The 16,147-nt window shown below is 36.3% G+C and overlaps 1 protein-coding gene across 4 annotated transcripts in view; it reads left to right on the forward strand.

Moving 5' to 3' along the window:
- The window catches only part of LOC307175933 (DNA repair and recombination protein RAD54B), a 97,946-nt gene that overhangs the window by 50,189 nt on the left and 31,610 nt on the right, over window positions 1–16,147 (forward strand). For all 4 annotated transcript variants that reach the window (XM_079901657.1, XM_079901658.1, XM_079901659.1 and 1 more), the window contains 3 exons: window positions 8,194–8,388; window positions 11,875–12,156; window positions 15,186–15,348. In XM_079901657.1, the coding sequence (XP_079757783.1) occupies window positions 8,194–8,388; window positions 11,875–12,156; window positions 15,186–15,348 (640 nt within the window). The remainder of the gene's footprint in view (window positions 1–8,193; window positions 8,389–11,874; window positions 12,157–15,185; window positions 15,349–16,147) is intronic.

Raw genomic sequence — 16,147 nt, forward strand, 5'->3', positions numbered from 1 at the left:
TAATACAGTCTTCATAATATTTAGGCAAAATATGATTTAGCAAAACTGTATTTGGTAGAAATTATAGTTATAAAAGAAAATTCATGTTGGCAAAAGCTATAATCAGGAAAATACTATATATAAAGAAGTGACCGATGAATCAAATCTTTGTAATAACATTTACTTGGAAAATAATCCTGACTGTACAGTATGTACAATAATGCAGCTGGGTTCAAAGTTAATTTCTCAGGCTACTTTCTCAATGAAGATTAATTTTAAAATTAATTAAGTAAAAAAATTAATTTTTTACCATCTCTATTGGAGTATAATTGCTTTACAATGTTGTGTTAGTTTCTGCTGTATAACAAAGTGAATCAGCTATATGCATACATATATCCCCATATCCCCTTCCCTCTTGCATCTCCCTCCCACCCTCACTATCTCACCCCTCTAGGTGGTCACAAAGCACCGAGCTGATCTCCCTGTGCTATGCAGCTGCTTCCCACTAGCTAGCTATTTTTTTTTTTTTTTTAGCTATCTATTTTACATTTGGTAGTGTGTGTGTCAATGCTACTCTCTCACTTCGTCCCAGCTTACCCTTCCCCCTCCCCGTGTCCTCAAGTCCATTTTCTACGTCTGCATCTTTATTCCTGTCCTGCCCCTAGGTTCATCAGAACCACTTTTATTTTTTAGATTCCATATGTATGTGTTAGCATATAGTATTTATTTTTCTCTTTCTGACTTACTTCAATCTGTATGACAGACTCTCGGTCCATCCACCTCACTACAAATAACTCAATTTCTTTTTATGGCTGAGTAATATTCCATTATATATATGTGCCATATCTTCTTCATCCATTCATCTGTCAGTGGACACTTAGGTTGCTTCCATGTCCTGGCTATCGTAAATAGAGCTGCAGTAAATATTCTGATACATGACTCTTTTTGAATTATGGTTTTCTCAGGATATATGCCCAGTAGTGGGATTGCTGGGTCGTATGGTAGTTCTATTTTTAGTTTTTTAAGGAACCTCCATACTGTTCTCCATAGTGGCTGTATCAATTTACATTCCCACCAACAGTGCAAGAGGGTTCCCTTTTCTCCACACCCTCTCCAGCATTTATTGTTTGTAGATTTTTTGATGCTGGCCATTCTGATCGGTGTGAGTTTTGATTTGTAATTTTGATTTGCATTTCTCTAATGAGGTAATTCTGCTTTCATTTAATATTTTTATAATCATGAAGGAAAAATGTGCCTAGAATCAAAATGGCAGTTTTGAAAACTACCTGTTGTTATGGGAATATGATGATGCCCAAGATCAAAAGAGACCCTCCTCTCAACACTTTATAGTTTAGTGGGGAAGGTTTACATTAAATCATTTGTCACATAATTAATTGCTGAGTTAATGCTGAGATAATAACGCAACTTGACGTAGTTTGGCAGTCAGGGAGATTTAAACTATGGAAAGCTGAGTAGAAGTTAATTTAGATCAGTGTGTTGGAGGAAGAGAGGTAGAAGGCCCTTTGGCTGGAAGTAGTGTTTTCTTCAATACCTTTAAGACAAATGCATGATCAGATTTACATTTAAAAATAGATATAGTAAGTATGGAAAATGGCTTTAGGGAGTAGAGGTGGCAAGAGAAGACTTCAACAGAACTGTTTGGAAGACCCAACAATAATGGTACAGTAGTCCAGACCAGAGATGATGACTTGGAAAGAGTAGAGATAATGCAGAAGGCAAACAGTACACAGCTTTGAGAACCATGGAGGGGATAGAATCATCTGGGTTTTGTGGTTGATTGGCTCTGGAACTGAGAAAATGAAGAATGTCGTGGATGATTTCCAATTTTTGGCTTGAATAAGGGTGGTAGTACTTTCACTGAGAAATGGGAAAACTGAAGGAGGAGCAGTTTTTGGAGAGAAGAGAGGTGGACCTGGTGAGTTGGAGATGTTTATGAGACATTCATGTGGATCCAATGGATATACTGGTATACTTACAGATCTAGAATCATGATCTGGGCTAGAAAAAAATTTTAAGTTAGTACAGGGAAGGTATTGAACCCATGGGAGTAGATGAGCTAATTTTAAGGAGAAGTGGTGCACAGTGAGGGGAGGAGGGCCTAGAACTCAGGAAGAACTCCAATAAACAAAGGTTAGACAAAAAAGTAAGAACTGGCAAAGATGTTTAAGACACAGCAACCAAAGGAGGAGGAAAATTTGAAGTGTGTTAGAAGCTATAAAAATGGAGTTCAGTATTTCAAGGTAGAAGTGGTCAACATTGTCCAATGCTTTTTGAGAACTGTGGTCAGGACTAAAAAGTAACCTGTGGATTTATTGACAAAGAACTCCTTAGTGGCTTTTAACCAGGCAGCTTTGGGGGAGGATCAGACTGGAAGCCAGATTGGAGAAGTTGAGGAGTGACTGGGAATTTGAAGAAACGGAGGGAGTTAAGTGGGTGTTTGGGTGCTTGAAGTGGAAACATGGGGGCAGGCAGCTTTTTCAGGCAGTATAAGTTCCCTTTTTATGCATGTGTTCTAGTTTATCCCTGAACATAACGCATCACAGAATAACTTTATTTTTCCATGCTGTGGCCTTTTTCTGTGATTTATTGTGGGGAAAGGAGTTTAGCAAGTGGGAAGTCAAGAGTGATCTTTTTAAGAGCTCTTTATTACCCCTAAAATAATGCACTAATTATCCCTCATTGTTTCTCTCATTAAGTTTCTCTTAATGAGAAACTAATTCTCATTAAGAAATAAAAAGAATCAACCTTTGGACCTGTTGCTAAAACATAATCATTTATTGAGTTACAGAATGATGTTTAATAATTTCTAGTGAGTGGGCTTATTTCAACCTGGCACATTTTAATCTGTTAAATGCTACATGTTGCCAAAACATAATAGTTTTCTTTTTTTAGGGGGGAGGGATAGAGAGGAGTGTTTAAATGACGTGGACTTATTTAAAATTCCACAAGTTATGTAAAATTTTATTACAATAGAAGGTATAGTGAATTCCTTATATTAAAGAAGATGTAAATGGATTCTTGATTCTTCCAGCAGCAGTCAACACTTTTTAAGTGTTAGCCTTTTACATACTAAAATTTAATAGTGTTTTATATTTTAATTTTGACATAATTTCTTATAATTCAGGTTCTCTTTAATGCCTGTTTTCTACTCATAGACTTCACTGAAATTTTGTAATAAGATAAGAGTTTGGGTTTAGTGTACATTTTGGGCAGTCTATAAGTTGTTGGATGAATGAATGTTGAGGGTTTTCAGATCAGATTGAAAATGCAGTTTAAAGAAATGAAACTTATTTTAGGTGCATCCTTTATAGTGTGAAATTAGAGGAGTCAAGCAAAGAAGAGATGTATATATATATAAAAACCACTAATAATGAAATTCAAATTATAATGTTAAGTAAATGCCATTTCTGTCTATTAAATTGGTAAAGATGAATGTTTACACAAAAATCTGTACATAAATGTTCATAGCAGCTTGATTTGTGATAGTTAAGAGCTAGAAACACTTCAACTGTCTGTCAGTATTCCGTACAATAATAAGGAACAAACTTGATAACAGGCAGCAACTTGGGATGAATCTCAGAGACATTATGCTGAGTGGGAGAAACCAGCTTGAAAGGTTGTATACTGTATGATTTCCATTTATTCGACATTCTCAAAAAGACAAAACTATATTGGTAGAAAACAGATTAGTAACTGATTAGGGTTAGGGTCTGACTAAAAAGGAATAGCCTGAGGGAGACTTTTGGAGTGATAGAACTCTTCTATATCCTGATTGTGGTAGTGGGTAAATAAATTTATACCTGTGTTAAAATTTGTAAAACTGTACACCAAGAGAAAAAGTCAGTTTTACTGTATGATAATTGTAACAAAAAATAACTACAGTTAGAGAAAAATTGGTAAGGTAATATATTATGCTGATATATAGTAGTGAAGTGGATCCTCTCCGTTGGTGGGAATATCATTGGTAATATCATTATGCAGATATTAAACACCATTTTACTTTTTAATTTAATGATATGGGAAATGTATTCACAATAATATATCAAAAGAGGAGGCTAAAAAACTCTACATCATAATTCCTGGTATATTAGAAGCATGTTTTCCCCCAAAGAAGTATATAAAATTACCCTTTGTTCAAACACCCTCATTATGAGAGGAAAGCCGGAAACTGGGGCCACTGCACTTAAGCCTGCTTGACTGTTCTGTTCAGGATTATAGCAGCCAGAGTCCTTTCAGGGACTGATAAAAGGTCATTGGGCCAAGCATTCTGAACACAGCTGTTTCAGCTGCATATCAATCATTTGTTTTCTTAGAAAAAAGCTTTGATGGTTCTGAGGATAATTTATTGTTTGGAGAGAGTCAAGATTCACTTTCTAAATCCATGAATACCAATGATGAACATATGCATTAACTGAATTCTAGTAGTGACTGGTTTTTCAGGCTTTCAGGAGATTGGTTTACCTGGCTTGAAATTGTACAAGTTTTTTTTTTTTTGTCATATGTTTTCTCTTTGGTAAATACCTTCCAGTGGAATGACTGGTTATAGGAGGTGTATGTTTAACTTTCTAGGAGTCTGCCAAACTGTTTTCCAAAGTGACTGTACTACTTTACATTCCTTCCGGTAGTGTGTGATATTTCTAGGTGCTCAACATCTTTTTTTTTTTTTTTAAGTTATAATTGACTCTACATCTTTGTTAACACTTAATATAGTCAGTTTAAAAAATTTTAGTCAATTTAGTGAGTGTGTGGTGTTATGTCATGTTTTGAAACAACTTTATTGATTTATAATTCACATACCATATAATTCACCCACATAAAACATATAATTAATAATTTTTAGTAGTATATTCACAGTTATGTGCAACTATCACTACCATTGTAAGATGTTTTCAACACTTCAAAAAGAAATCCTGGGGACTTCCCTGGTGGCACAGTGGTTAAGAATACACCTGCCAGGGCTTCCCTGGTGGCGCAGTGGTTGAGAGTCCGCCTGCCGATGCAGGGGACACGGGTTCATGCCCCGGTCCGGGAAGATCCCACGTGCCGCGGAGCGGCTGGGCCCGTGAGCCATGGCCGCTGAGCCTGCGCGTCTGGAGCCTGTGCTCCGCAACGGGAGAGGCCACAACAGTGAGAGGCCCGTGTACCGCAAAAACCAAAACCAAAACAAACAAACAAAAAAAGAATCCACCTGCCAATGCAGGGGACACGGGTTCGAGCCCTGGTCCAGGAAGATCCCACATGCTGCGGAGCAGCTAAGTCCATGCACCACAACTACTGAGCCTGCGCTCTAGAGCCTGTGAGCCACAACTGCTGAGCCCACGAGCCACAACTACTGAAGACCTTGCGCCTAGAGCCTGTGCTCCGTAACAAGAGAAGCCACTGCAATGAGGAGCCTGCGCACCATAACAAAGAGTAGCCCCCGCTCGCCGCAACTAGAAAAAGCCTGCGCACAAGAACCAACACAGCCATAAATAAACAAACAAATAAATAAATTTATTTAAAAAAAAAAGAAATCCTGTACTCTTTAGCTTTCAACCCGCCCCCACCATGTGCCCCCCCACCCCCACCCCAACTCACCCTCACCTCCCAGCCCTAAGTAACCACTAAACTAAATTACTTTCTGTCTGTATAGATTTACCTGTTCTGGACATTTCATATAAATGGAATCATGTAATGTGTAGTCCTTTGGTGACTGGCTTCTCTCACTTAGCATAATGTTTTCAAGGTTTATACATGTTGTAGCATGTATCGGTATTTTAATCCTTTTAATGGCTGAATAATATTACATTGTAGTGATGTACCACAATTTGTTTATTCATTTGTCAGTTGAATGGATATTTGGGATGTTTCTACCTTTGGGCTATTATGAATAATCCTGGTATAAACATTCATGTACAAGTTTTTTGTGTGGATGTGTTTTTCTCTCTCTTGAGCATATACCTAGGAGTGGAATTGCTGGGTCATATGGTAACTCTAATCTTTTGAAGAACTGCAAATCTGTTTTCTAAAGTGGCTGTACTATTTTACATTCCACCAGCAGTGTGTGAGGATTCCAGTTTCTCCACGTCTGCACCACACTTTTTATTATCTATTTGATACTTATCATCCTGGTGGATGTGAAGTGTATCTTGTAAATTCATTTATTTATTTATTTTTGGCTGCATTGGATCTTTGCTGCACACAGGCTTTCTCTAGTTGTGGCGAGTGGGGACTACTCTTCATTGCAGTGCATGGGCTTCTCGTTGCGGAGCATTGGCTCTAGGCGCGTGAGCTTCAGTAGTTGTGGCACATGGGCTCAGTAGTTGTGGCTTGCGGGCTTTAGAGTGCAGGCTCAGTAGTTGTGGCACACTGGCTTAGTTGCTCCATGGCATGTGAGATCTTCCTGGACCAGAGATCAAACCGGTGTCCCCTGCATTGGGAGGTGGATTCTTAACCACTGTGCCACCAGGGAAGTCCCATTAAGTAGGTGGTGTATTTTAAAAGATAAAGTAATCATTTGGTTTTTGTTTTGTAAATTATATTGTTTTGATAGCTTCCCGGGGTCAAGTGTGTATCTGATAAAAGACATAGTGAATAGCTCTTCAGTGATGGGGGAATGAGATTTCCCTCTCTTCAGCCATTGAAAATATAGTGTACAAGTTAGGTGAGAAGTAAGAACTAGGGCTCAGTATGAGGGTGGTCTGTATTCCTCAAGGAAGTGCTCATGTTTTAACTGTAACTGCCAAGGGGAAAAGAGAAAATAAGACAGAAATAAGGGGAGATTTTGTCTCTAGTGTCAAGTGTACTTTGAATTAATAGATAACTTTTAGTGTTTTTGCTTCAAAACACTAAAAGGTATCATTATATAGAATATCATATACATGCCTTTCAACCTATTCTGCTGTTATTCTTTGTCTTATTTTATTATGTTTTATCTTTTTTAAGTTGAACTATAATTACATGCAATAAAATGTATAGCTCTTAAATGATCAGTGATGATTTTTGTTAAATGTATATACGCATGTACCTGTCACTCAGAACAAATTCTTGTATTTATTTTTTAAAAATTTGTATTGGAGTGTAGTTGATTTACAATGTTGTGTTAGTTTCAGGTGTACAGCAAAGTGAATCAGTTATACATATACATATATCCACTCTTTTTTAGATTCTTTTCCCATATAGGTCATTACAGAGTATTGAATAGAGTTCCCTGTGCTATACAGTAAGTGCTTATTAGTTATCTGTCTTATATATAGTAGTGTGTATGTGTTGATCCAATCTCCCAATTTATCCCTCCCCCTCTCCACCCCCGCCTTACCCCTGGTAACGGTAAGTTTGTTTTCTACATCTGTAACTCTGTTTCTGTTTTGTAGATAAGTTCATTTGTACCCCCTTTTTAGATTCCACATATAAGTGATATCATATGGTATTTGTCTTTCTCTGACTTACTTCACTCAGTATGACAATAGAACAAATTCTTCTCTCCTGCCTCTTTCCAGTCAATTTCCCAACTGTAGAGGCAGCGACCACTTTCTGGTTTCTATCACCATAAATTAGTTTCCCCATTGCTGGAGAATTTTCTGTGTTAGACTGTTTGGATATGTTTTTGTAAGGTGATATTGGAAATGTTTTCAAGAGGAGTATAGACTTTTGTAAGAAACTTTTGATTTCCTGATTATATACTACTGAATTCTCAGAATCAGTGGTCCAACCTGATTGCACCCTAACTAGGAGACAAGAGTATATTAATGAAATTTAGTCTGATTGCTACTTTACTGTTTTACTTTGTTCTTATTTGAAAAAACTACAGGTTTTTCTTTGAGAGAACTCTGTGATCTTATATTACTTTTCCTTGATTTTGTCATGTCACTGTTAATTAAATCAGTTGTTTATTCAGAATGTGATTATAGATCTTTTTCCATGGATGCTGAAATTTTATCTTCAATTAGTAGAGTTTAAAATGTTGCCAGTGATTATTGTGTTATTTTATTTCAACATAGTTTGTATGATGATAAGAAATTTACATTCATCCTACTCATGGTAATGTTAGCACGTGACATTTGCAATTTCCCAGTTTATAAAATGCTAACATGTGCATGAAATAATACTTAATACAATCTAATTCACCTGTGCTTTTATTTGTTGAATGATCTTACTATTTAAATATTAAAGTCATCTTTAATAATGTGGTTTTTATTTTATTTTTTATTCTAGTTCATTTAGCCCCTAAAGAAATAACAGTGTCTAAGGGACAAGAAGAGGAGCCTGATAGCCTAGTTAAATATTTCAGTGTTGTTTGGTGTAAGCCTTCAAAGAAAAAACACAAAAAGTGGGAAGGCGATGCTGTTCTTATTGTAAAAGGAAAGTCATTCACATTAAAGGATTTGGAAGGCAAAGACATTGGAAGAGGTATTGTGATATTACCTGATGTTTATGATTTGGTCTAAATATATATCTCTGGCTACAAAATTGAAATGTAATTGGGTTTTACAAAGTTGTTCCTTAATTGACTGTCATGTCTAAATTATCTCATAAACATAAAATTATCTCTTAATCGTGAGTCTGACAGTCTTATGTATACTCAGTGAGATGAATCTCATCCCATGGTTTCATTTTCTCCAAAAATAAAATGGCCATCCAGGTATATACAGTTACATTGGCATTTTTGTGAGATTAAGCAGTTTGTCTTGGTGTGTTTTACATCTTTTTTTTTTTTTTTCCAGAATGCTGAGTGATTAAAAGTTAAAAAAATGTTGGTATTAGGAGTGGAATGATATTTAACTTCAATGATACCTGAAAAAAATTGAAAAATAGCAAGGAGATAATGACTAGACATGACCTAGATTAATGCATACAAATTGGAGGTTACCATTATTTCCGTTATAAAATGTTGCCAGCATGATTTGTACAAATTAGCCCACAAATTCAGAATACCTAAAACCATTATGGTTGTTTTGCATTGTCTCTTACTGTTCAGTTCTGAGTGTGGCCCATAATTATAAAATCTGTTCTACAAGTTCACTCATTCATTTGAAAACACCATAGTTTATAGCTTTCAGTAACTGTTATGTGCTAAGCAGTATGCTAGGAGTAAGCATTCAAAGATGGATATAGTTTACAGTTTAGTGGGGACAGGGCAATATAATTAATAATTAGGAAGCACTAAGGTAATTGTTTCAATGAGAATTTTTGCTAAGCACAATACGAGCATATATAGAAGGACCATTTAAGTTGACCTTCGAGGCTAACGGAAAGCTTCATAGGAGTTATTGTTTAAGGTAATATTTGAAGGATGGATAATTTTGTAGGGGATGAGAAAGGGGCAAGGCATATGTACAGGTTCAAAGGCAAAACTACTTCAGTGTTTCAGGAATATAGTTTATGAAGGGCAGTGGCAAAGAGGCAAGAGTTGAGGCTGTATGGAATTATCTGCAATAGAATTTTTTATTATAAAAATATTGAACAAATGCTATATATTCACTATTATTCTTAGTGTTCAGAGAAATTTAAAAAGAAAAATTGCAGTACACATTCCACGTTGTTGGTTAGGGTAGATTGAGGCAAAATTTTTGGAGAACTTGTTTATACCTATTTAGTGAAATTATATTCTAAAGCCACGTAGAGAGGTAAAAATTATCAAAATTACTCTGGAACATCTGTTACCCATAAGGTATAGTATATATGGTTTTGAGTATGTATAGTTTGTAATAAAATGCTCTTTCAGTTGCAAGTAGTGATAAATGCAGATTAGTTTATAAACAGTGGGTTTTTGCTCTGACTACCCAAGTACAATCACCTGTGGTGCTTTTAAAAAATGCCAGTGCTTAGGCCTTGACCTCTGAGGCTCTGATTATTTGGTCTGGATGGTGGGGAGAGGGGCTGGACATCCGTATGTTTTAGATTTCCAGATGATTCTCATATCCAGCAGGAGTTGAATCCACTGGTTTAAACATTAATGGAGGTTTTAATTGGCTTTCAAAGTGAAAACATCCAAACATAAGATTTGGTTGCTTAATTATAACATTAATAAATATATCAACCTGGAGTTAATCTTGCAAGTTATTGCCTATAATGCAAACGGTTTTTCTTTTAAATAAATTGGATATACAGCATTTAAATATTGTTAATGTAGGAATAAACACTCTTAAGAAAACTGAAGGCTGTAATGCTGAAGTTGCTAATAGCTTGTGATAATGTAGTCAGATTCATTTGACTGTCATTACACAATACCCAGAAAAGAACAGGTGTGGGAAACAGAGTTCAAGAGTTTAAAGAAAGTCTTCTGGAGACTTAGAGATGTTTGAGACAGTCATCACTATGGATCAAAGTGAAATGAGAGATCTTGGAATTAGAGACTTTTGAAGATGCCTCAAAATTATGTTTATTCTTATCTCCCATTTTTATGTGATTAATAGGAATTGGATTAATAGTGTTGGATTCTATATGAAGATAAAACTATTCTCTTCCTTAGTGTGGAGAGATCAAGACTGTTGTTGAATTGAGATAGTCTGGGAAATGGAGGGATGGGTCTTTAGCATTGAGGAGCTCCAGCCAAATAACTTCTTCCTATATCAGACCTCTGTCATAAATAATTGAAGAATGTATATTATGTAGTTACCAATTGGCATGGATTATAACGATTAGCCCAGTTTTAATAGGGAATTGTAGCAATTTCCAGCTAGTTTTAAAAGGGTCATGTCATGTTTTCTAAAATGTGATGATCTTTTATTTTTTGTTTTTAGAGACTTTAAAAAGTTTTTGTTGTACACAGTTTTTGCCCCTCCTAGTGGCACAAAAACCATGCATTTAATGTAGACAAGCATAGGAATCTAAAATTCCCTCACTCTGTCTGGTTAATGAGTTCATTTTAAACAGACTCTGACTAACTTACTCATATTTATATTGCATCAGCACCTTACACCTGGCAGCACTTAATAAATGTCTGTTGAATTAATAATAACTCAAGTTTGTTATTATAAAATATGCCACTTTTTTTTTTTTTTTTTTTTTGCATTACGCGGGCCTCTCACTGTTGTGGCCTCTCCTGTTGCAGAGCACAGGCTCCGGACGCACAGGCTCAGCGGCCATGGCTCACGGGCCCAGCCGCTCCGCGGCATGTGGGGTCCTCCCGGACCGGGGCATGAACCCGTGTCCCCTGCATCGGCAGGCGGACTCTCAACCACTGCGCCACCAGGGAAGCCCTATGCCACTTTTTATTCAGGAGCTAGAACTTGGACTATCAGTGGCCTCTATGACAATATATTTTTACTATGCTATCTCAGGTGGAACAGTAGAGTACTAGTTGTGGTAGAAATTGTTTTTATTGCTAGTTCTGCACATTTCCAGCTGTTTCCAAGTGGAAATAGAGCTGCCCTGGTATTTCTCTAGTTTGTTCACAAGAAAGGAGGGTCCATATAGTCTGTCAAACTCTTTTCTTGGCTTGATTTTCTACAGACAGCAGATGGCAAAACTATGAATACAATAGGCTGTATTTTCAGTAATTAAGAAAAGCCTTGCCTCTCTAAAACTTGCCTAATTTTTATAACTATATAATTATTTATGCCTTCTGATTTTTGCATGCATGTGTGTGTGTGTTTACTAAAATGATAAGAGGCCTGTGTACCGCAAAAACCAAAACCAAAACAAACAAACAAACAAAAAAAGAATCCACCTGCTGAATGCAGGGGACACGGGTTCGAGCCCTGGTCCAGGAAGATCCCACATGCTGCGGAGCAGCTAAGTCCATGCACCACAACTGGCTAATGGTTATATGAGGCTATTTGCATTCCAAGTAGTTTTTATTCTGTAGTTACAGGAAGAAGACTCTGGTTACACTAATCAAGTCATTTTAGAGTGTCAATAAATTAAATTAATTTTTTTCTTCTCAATTTAAAGGCATTGGATATAAATTCAAAGAGCTTGAAAAGATTGAAGAGGGCCAAACAATGACGATTGGTGGAAAAGAAATAGAAGTCATGGGTATAATCTCTCCAGATGATTTCAACAGTGGCAGATGTTTTCAGCTTGGAGGAGGAAGTTCTGCTGCCTTATGTTCTTCTCAAGCTGTCAAGAAGTGTTTCTCTAACCCTTTCAAAAGTGTCTGTAAACTAAGTTCAAAGGAAAATAGACAGAAAAGTTTCCAAAATTGTAAACCACGCCATGACCCATATGCACCAAGTAAGATTTCAAAACTAATTTGAGTATTATGTTTTACTGTCTAAAGATGTTTTGGTATGTGAACTTAAAGTTTAAATTTTGTATTAAAGCTTTCAGGTAAAAATAAATATTATTTTTCAGACATACAGTCTGATGTAAGGGATAATGTTGAAGTTGAGTAACAATATAGTGTGAGAATTATTTCATAAGTATATGTACAATTGCAAGAATACAGTAATCAAAATTCTATACATGTGTTAAAGGAAAGTTGTGTAAATTGTAGATGTATACACACATACATACATGTATATGATTTTGAGTAAAATCTGTTATCTTTAGTAGGGAGAAAAATTAGTAAATTCATGAGTTAGGAATATTTTTGAGTTTCCGTTTTGAAGGCCATATGCTTTGATCACGTATATTAGTGATTTAATTCAGTATTAAAATATTGAAAGGTCAGATGTCATGTAAAGAATTCAAATTTTATTCATGAGAATTCAATTCATCAAGTTAATTTTCACATTAATGAATTTAATTTAAAAATTACATAAAAAATAAAACCATGTCTGTTTATGACTTTTTAAAATTTAATGGTTCAGTCAACAAGTATTTTTTGTGTGCCTTTTATACATTGGGCCCAGAGGTGAAACTGTCATGACAGAGCTTCTCATTTGGTGAGGAGACAGACAAGAAATTTGAATTATAGTGTAGTAGATGTAGAAGTTGGAGAATAGGCTTTTTTCGTAACAGTAGTAAAATAAAAGTATTAAAATAACTATTAAAATAATCATAAATAAAAGTATTAAAATAACTATTTTACCCTCTTGCAAGTATTATGGAAACAGAATTTTTGAAATAAAGGGACCTTTTAGGTAATTTAGACCAATCCCTTCACTATGCATTTGAGGAAACTGAGTTCCAGAAGGATGAACTGACTTGCTTGAATTAAAATAACTGTTGGCATAATTGAGATTAAAACCCCCAAATTAAAAATTCCTAGCTCTCTTCTAGCTTGTTTGAGACTTAATTGAAATTTAGAGAGTGGAAGCTTATGCTTCTGATTTTTCTCTTTATCTAAATATTTTGTCTGTCCCACTAGCTCTTTTAACAAGCCTCCTTCTCTCCTTTATTCTTATTTCTCTTTGCCTTCCTGTCATGTAATAATAGAGGGCTGTGGGGAACTGAAAAGAATACTGTACTTAGTCAAAGACCTGAGTTAGAGTCTTGGTTTTACCACTGAACTAACTGGTCCTTCAACCTGTTGGGGGAGTCACTTCATTAATATTTTTGCCTCCTCATGTGTAAAATATGGGTTCTAATAACTACCATAGAGACTTAGAGTGCCTGGTATATGTTGTGTATGATAAATATTTGTTGACTGAATGAATGAAAAATTTTATTGTGATAATTTGTATATATGTGTATATGAGCATGTGTGGGTGTGTGTAAGCAAGCCCTTTTTGTAAATGGTAAATAGTTGATTATTCTCTCTCTCTTTTTTTTATCTTGCTAAGGTTAGGACTAAGTTGTACACTTAAAACTAAAGCATGACAGATTTTGTTAGCATTGAACAATGCCTCATCATTGTGAAGGTAGAGGAGCATCTTAAGATTTGAATTGGTGTCCTATTGCTGTGGTGCTTTAGGTTTTACTTTTCTTGAAGCTGGGTACTTTGTTAGATGACCTATGATTCTGTGGTCCTTCTTGCTTGAGCTGTGTATCATCTTTACCTCTATCTTCTTTTTTTCCCTTTGTCCTTTTTAAAAGATAGAAAAAAATGGGGCTATTTCTTGGTTGGAAATCCACAAGGCATACACTCTTGCTTTGTTACCGGGATATAGAGGAAACCCAAGGGCCAAGTTTTCCATTTTCACTCCCTAGTCCCCTACCTGCCAGGAATTCATCTCAAAAATGAGAGGTGAATTCCTGGTTGCTCAGAAACATGGGAAGATCACAGAAAATTTTCTTCTGGGTAATTGCTATCAGTAAACACAACCAGACTCTCATTCCTGTGACTATGTATTTCCACATTGATGGTTATTTATTTAATCTTCTTTTTTTTTCGGCCACACCATGCAGCTTGTAGGATTTTAATTCCCCGACCAGGATTTGAACCCGTGTCCTCGGTAGTGAAAGCTCAGAGTCTTAAGCACTGGACTGCCAGGGAATTCCCCATATTTGATTTCCTGGAACCCATTTTTAAAAAATCTCCTTTTCTCATCTTTGTTCTTCTCTTCTTTCCTTTTTGTTTATTTTTTAAAATTTATTTTTTTAACCATGATGTAGACATACAAATATATCCAAAAAATTATTTTGATGAGTTTATTTTCTGATTTCAGATTTATCAGTTGAGACCAGCTTTCTAGTTATGTTTGATTTTGTTTTTTTGGGTGACTTTTAATAAATCTTTTAAATTGTATTAGCGTGTTTCTAAAGAATTACATTGTTATTTGATGGTTACTTCATGCTGCTTTGCAAAGATTTATGAATGAAGTAATTAACTTTAAGCAAATAATGGTGGTGAAGTCAATGGAAAATTTGTCATTCTTTCTCAGTTCTTCTGAATAATAGGAGTAATGGTCATTGTTAGTGGGTACAAGAATGAAAAAAGGGAGCCTTTATATTAAATTTAGAAAGCCTTTCCAGAATAAGAAGTTGTGAGTATTAGCAAGAGCATCTTGGCAAAATTCCAACCTGTGCTTTCAGTTGGAAATAGTTCTCTTTGCTCTGAATACTGAACTATTAAGTGTTGTGGCTGAATTCTTTATGAGACAACAGTGAATTTCAGTGGTTTCAAAGCACTTTTGGGCATGAAGTTTGGAAAGCTCTTCACAATTCTTTGCATGAAATCTTACATCAATAAGGCAAGAGATTTTATTTTTTTAATTTTGTACCTTTGCTTAGCATTGATGTTACTGAATTTCAAAGTTTTTTTGCCACAAATGATGGCAAATAGTTCTACCTTCTGAGTAATTAGAGCAAGATAATGTAGTTACTGACAGAGTGAAATTGGAATACATTTATAATTATACTTTTCTCTTTTTCTTAAGATTCACTTGTTATGCCACAACCAGATAATAATCACCAGCAGATGTTCAGTAAGAACTGTTTTCCTGTTGTGGATGTAGTGATAGATCCTCACCTTGTATTTCACCTTCGACCACATCAGAAAGAAGGGATCATATTCCTTTATGAATGTGTGATGGGAATGAGGTAGGAAAATAATCTGTTTAATCTGAGCTTTGATTTAACCTGTAACATAATGGTTTTCTAGGACAAGCCTGATATATAATGCATCTCAGTGGGTACAGCATATATTTTAGTTGGTGGGAATGGCAAATGGTACTTAATGTGTATGTTTATTCCGCAGGTAGTTCTTTTTTTTTTTTTGCAGTACGTGGGCCTCTCACTGTTGTGGCCTCTCCTGTTGCGAGCACAGGCTCCGGACGCGCAGGCCCAGTGGCCACGGATCACGAGCCCAGCCGCTCCGCAGCATGTGGGATCCTCCCGGACTAGGGCACGAACCCGCGTCCCCTGAATTGGCAGGCGGATTCCCAACCATTGCGCCACCAGGGAAGCCACCCCCCAGCTTTTTTTAAGCAGATTTTTTTTTAAATTTATTTTTAAAATTTATTTTTGGTTGCGTTGGGTCTTCGTTGCAGTGCACGGGCTTTTTCTAGTTGCGGCGAGTGGAGGCTACTCTTCATTATGGTGTGCAGGCTTCTCATTGCGGTGGCCTCTCTTGTTGTGGAGCATGGGCTCTAGGCGCGTGGGCTTCAGTAGTTGTGGCATGTGGGCTCAGTAGTTGTGGCTTGCAGGCTCGAGAGTGCAGGCTCAGTAGTTTTGGCTCACTGACTTAGTTGCTCCATGGCATGTGGGATCTTCCCGGACCAGGGATCGAACCCGTGTCCCCTGCATTGGCAGGGGGATTCCTAAGCACTGCACCACCAGGGAAGTCCCCCTCCTCCCCTTTTAAAATTGAGTTTTCTTAAAGAACTGTAGTCGAAGTACA

The sequence above is a fragment of the Stenella coeruleoalba genome (genome assembly GCF_951394435.1).
Source record: "Stenella coeruleoalba genome assembly, chromosome: 17".
NCBI classification, from domain to species: Eukaryota; Metazoa; Chordata; class Mammalia; order Artiodactyla; family Delphinidae; genus Stenella; species Stenella coeruleoalba.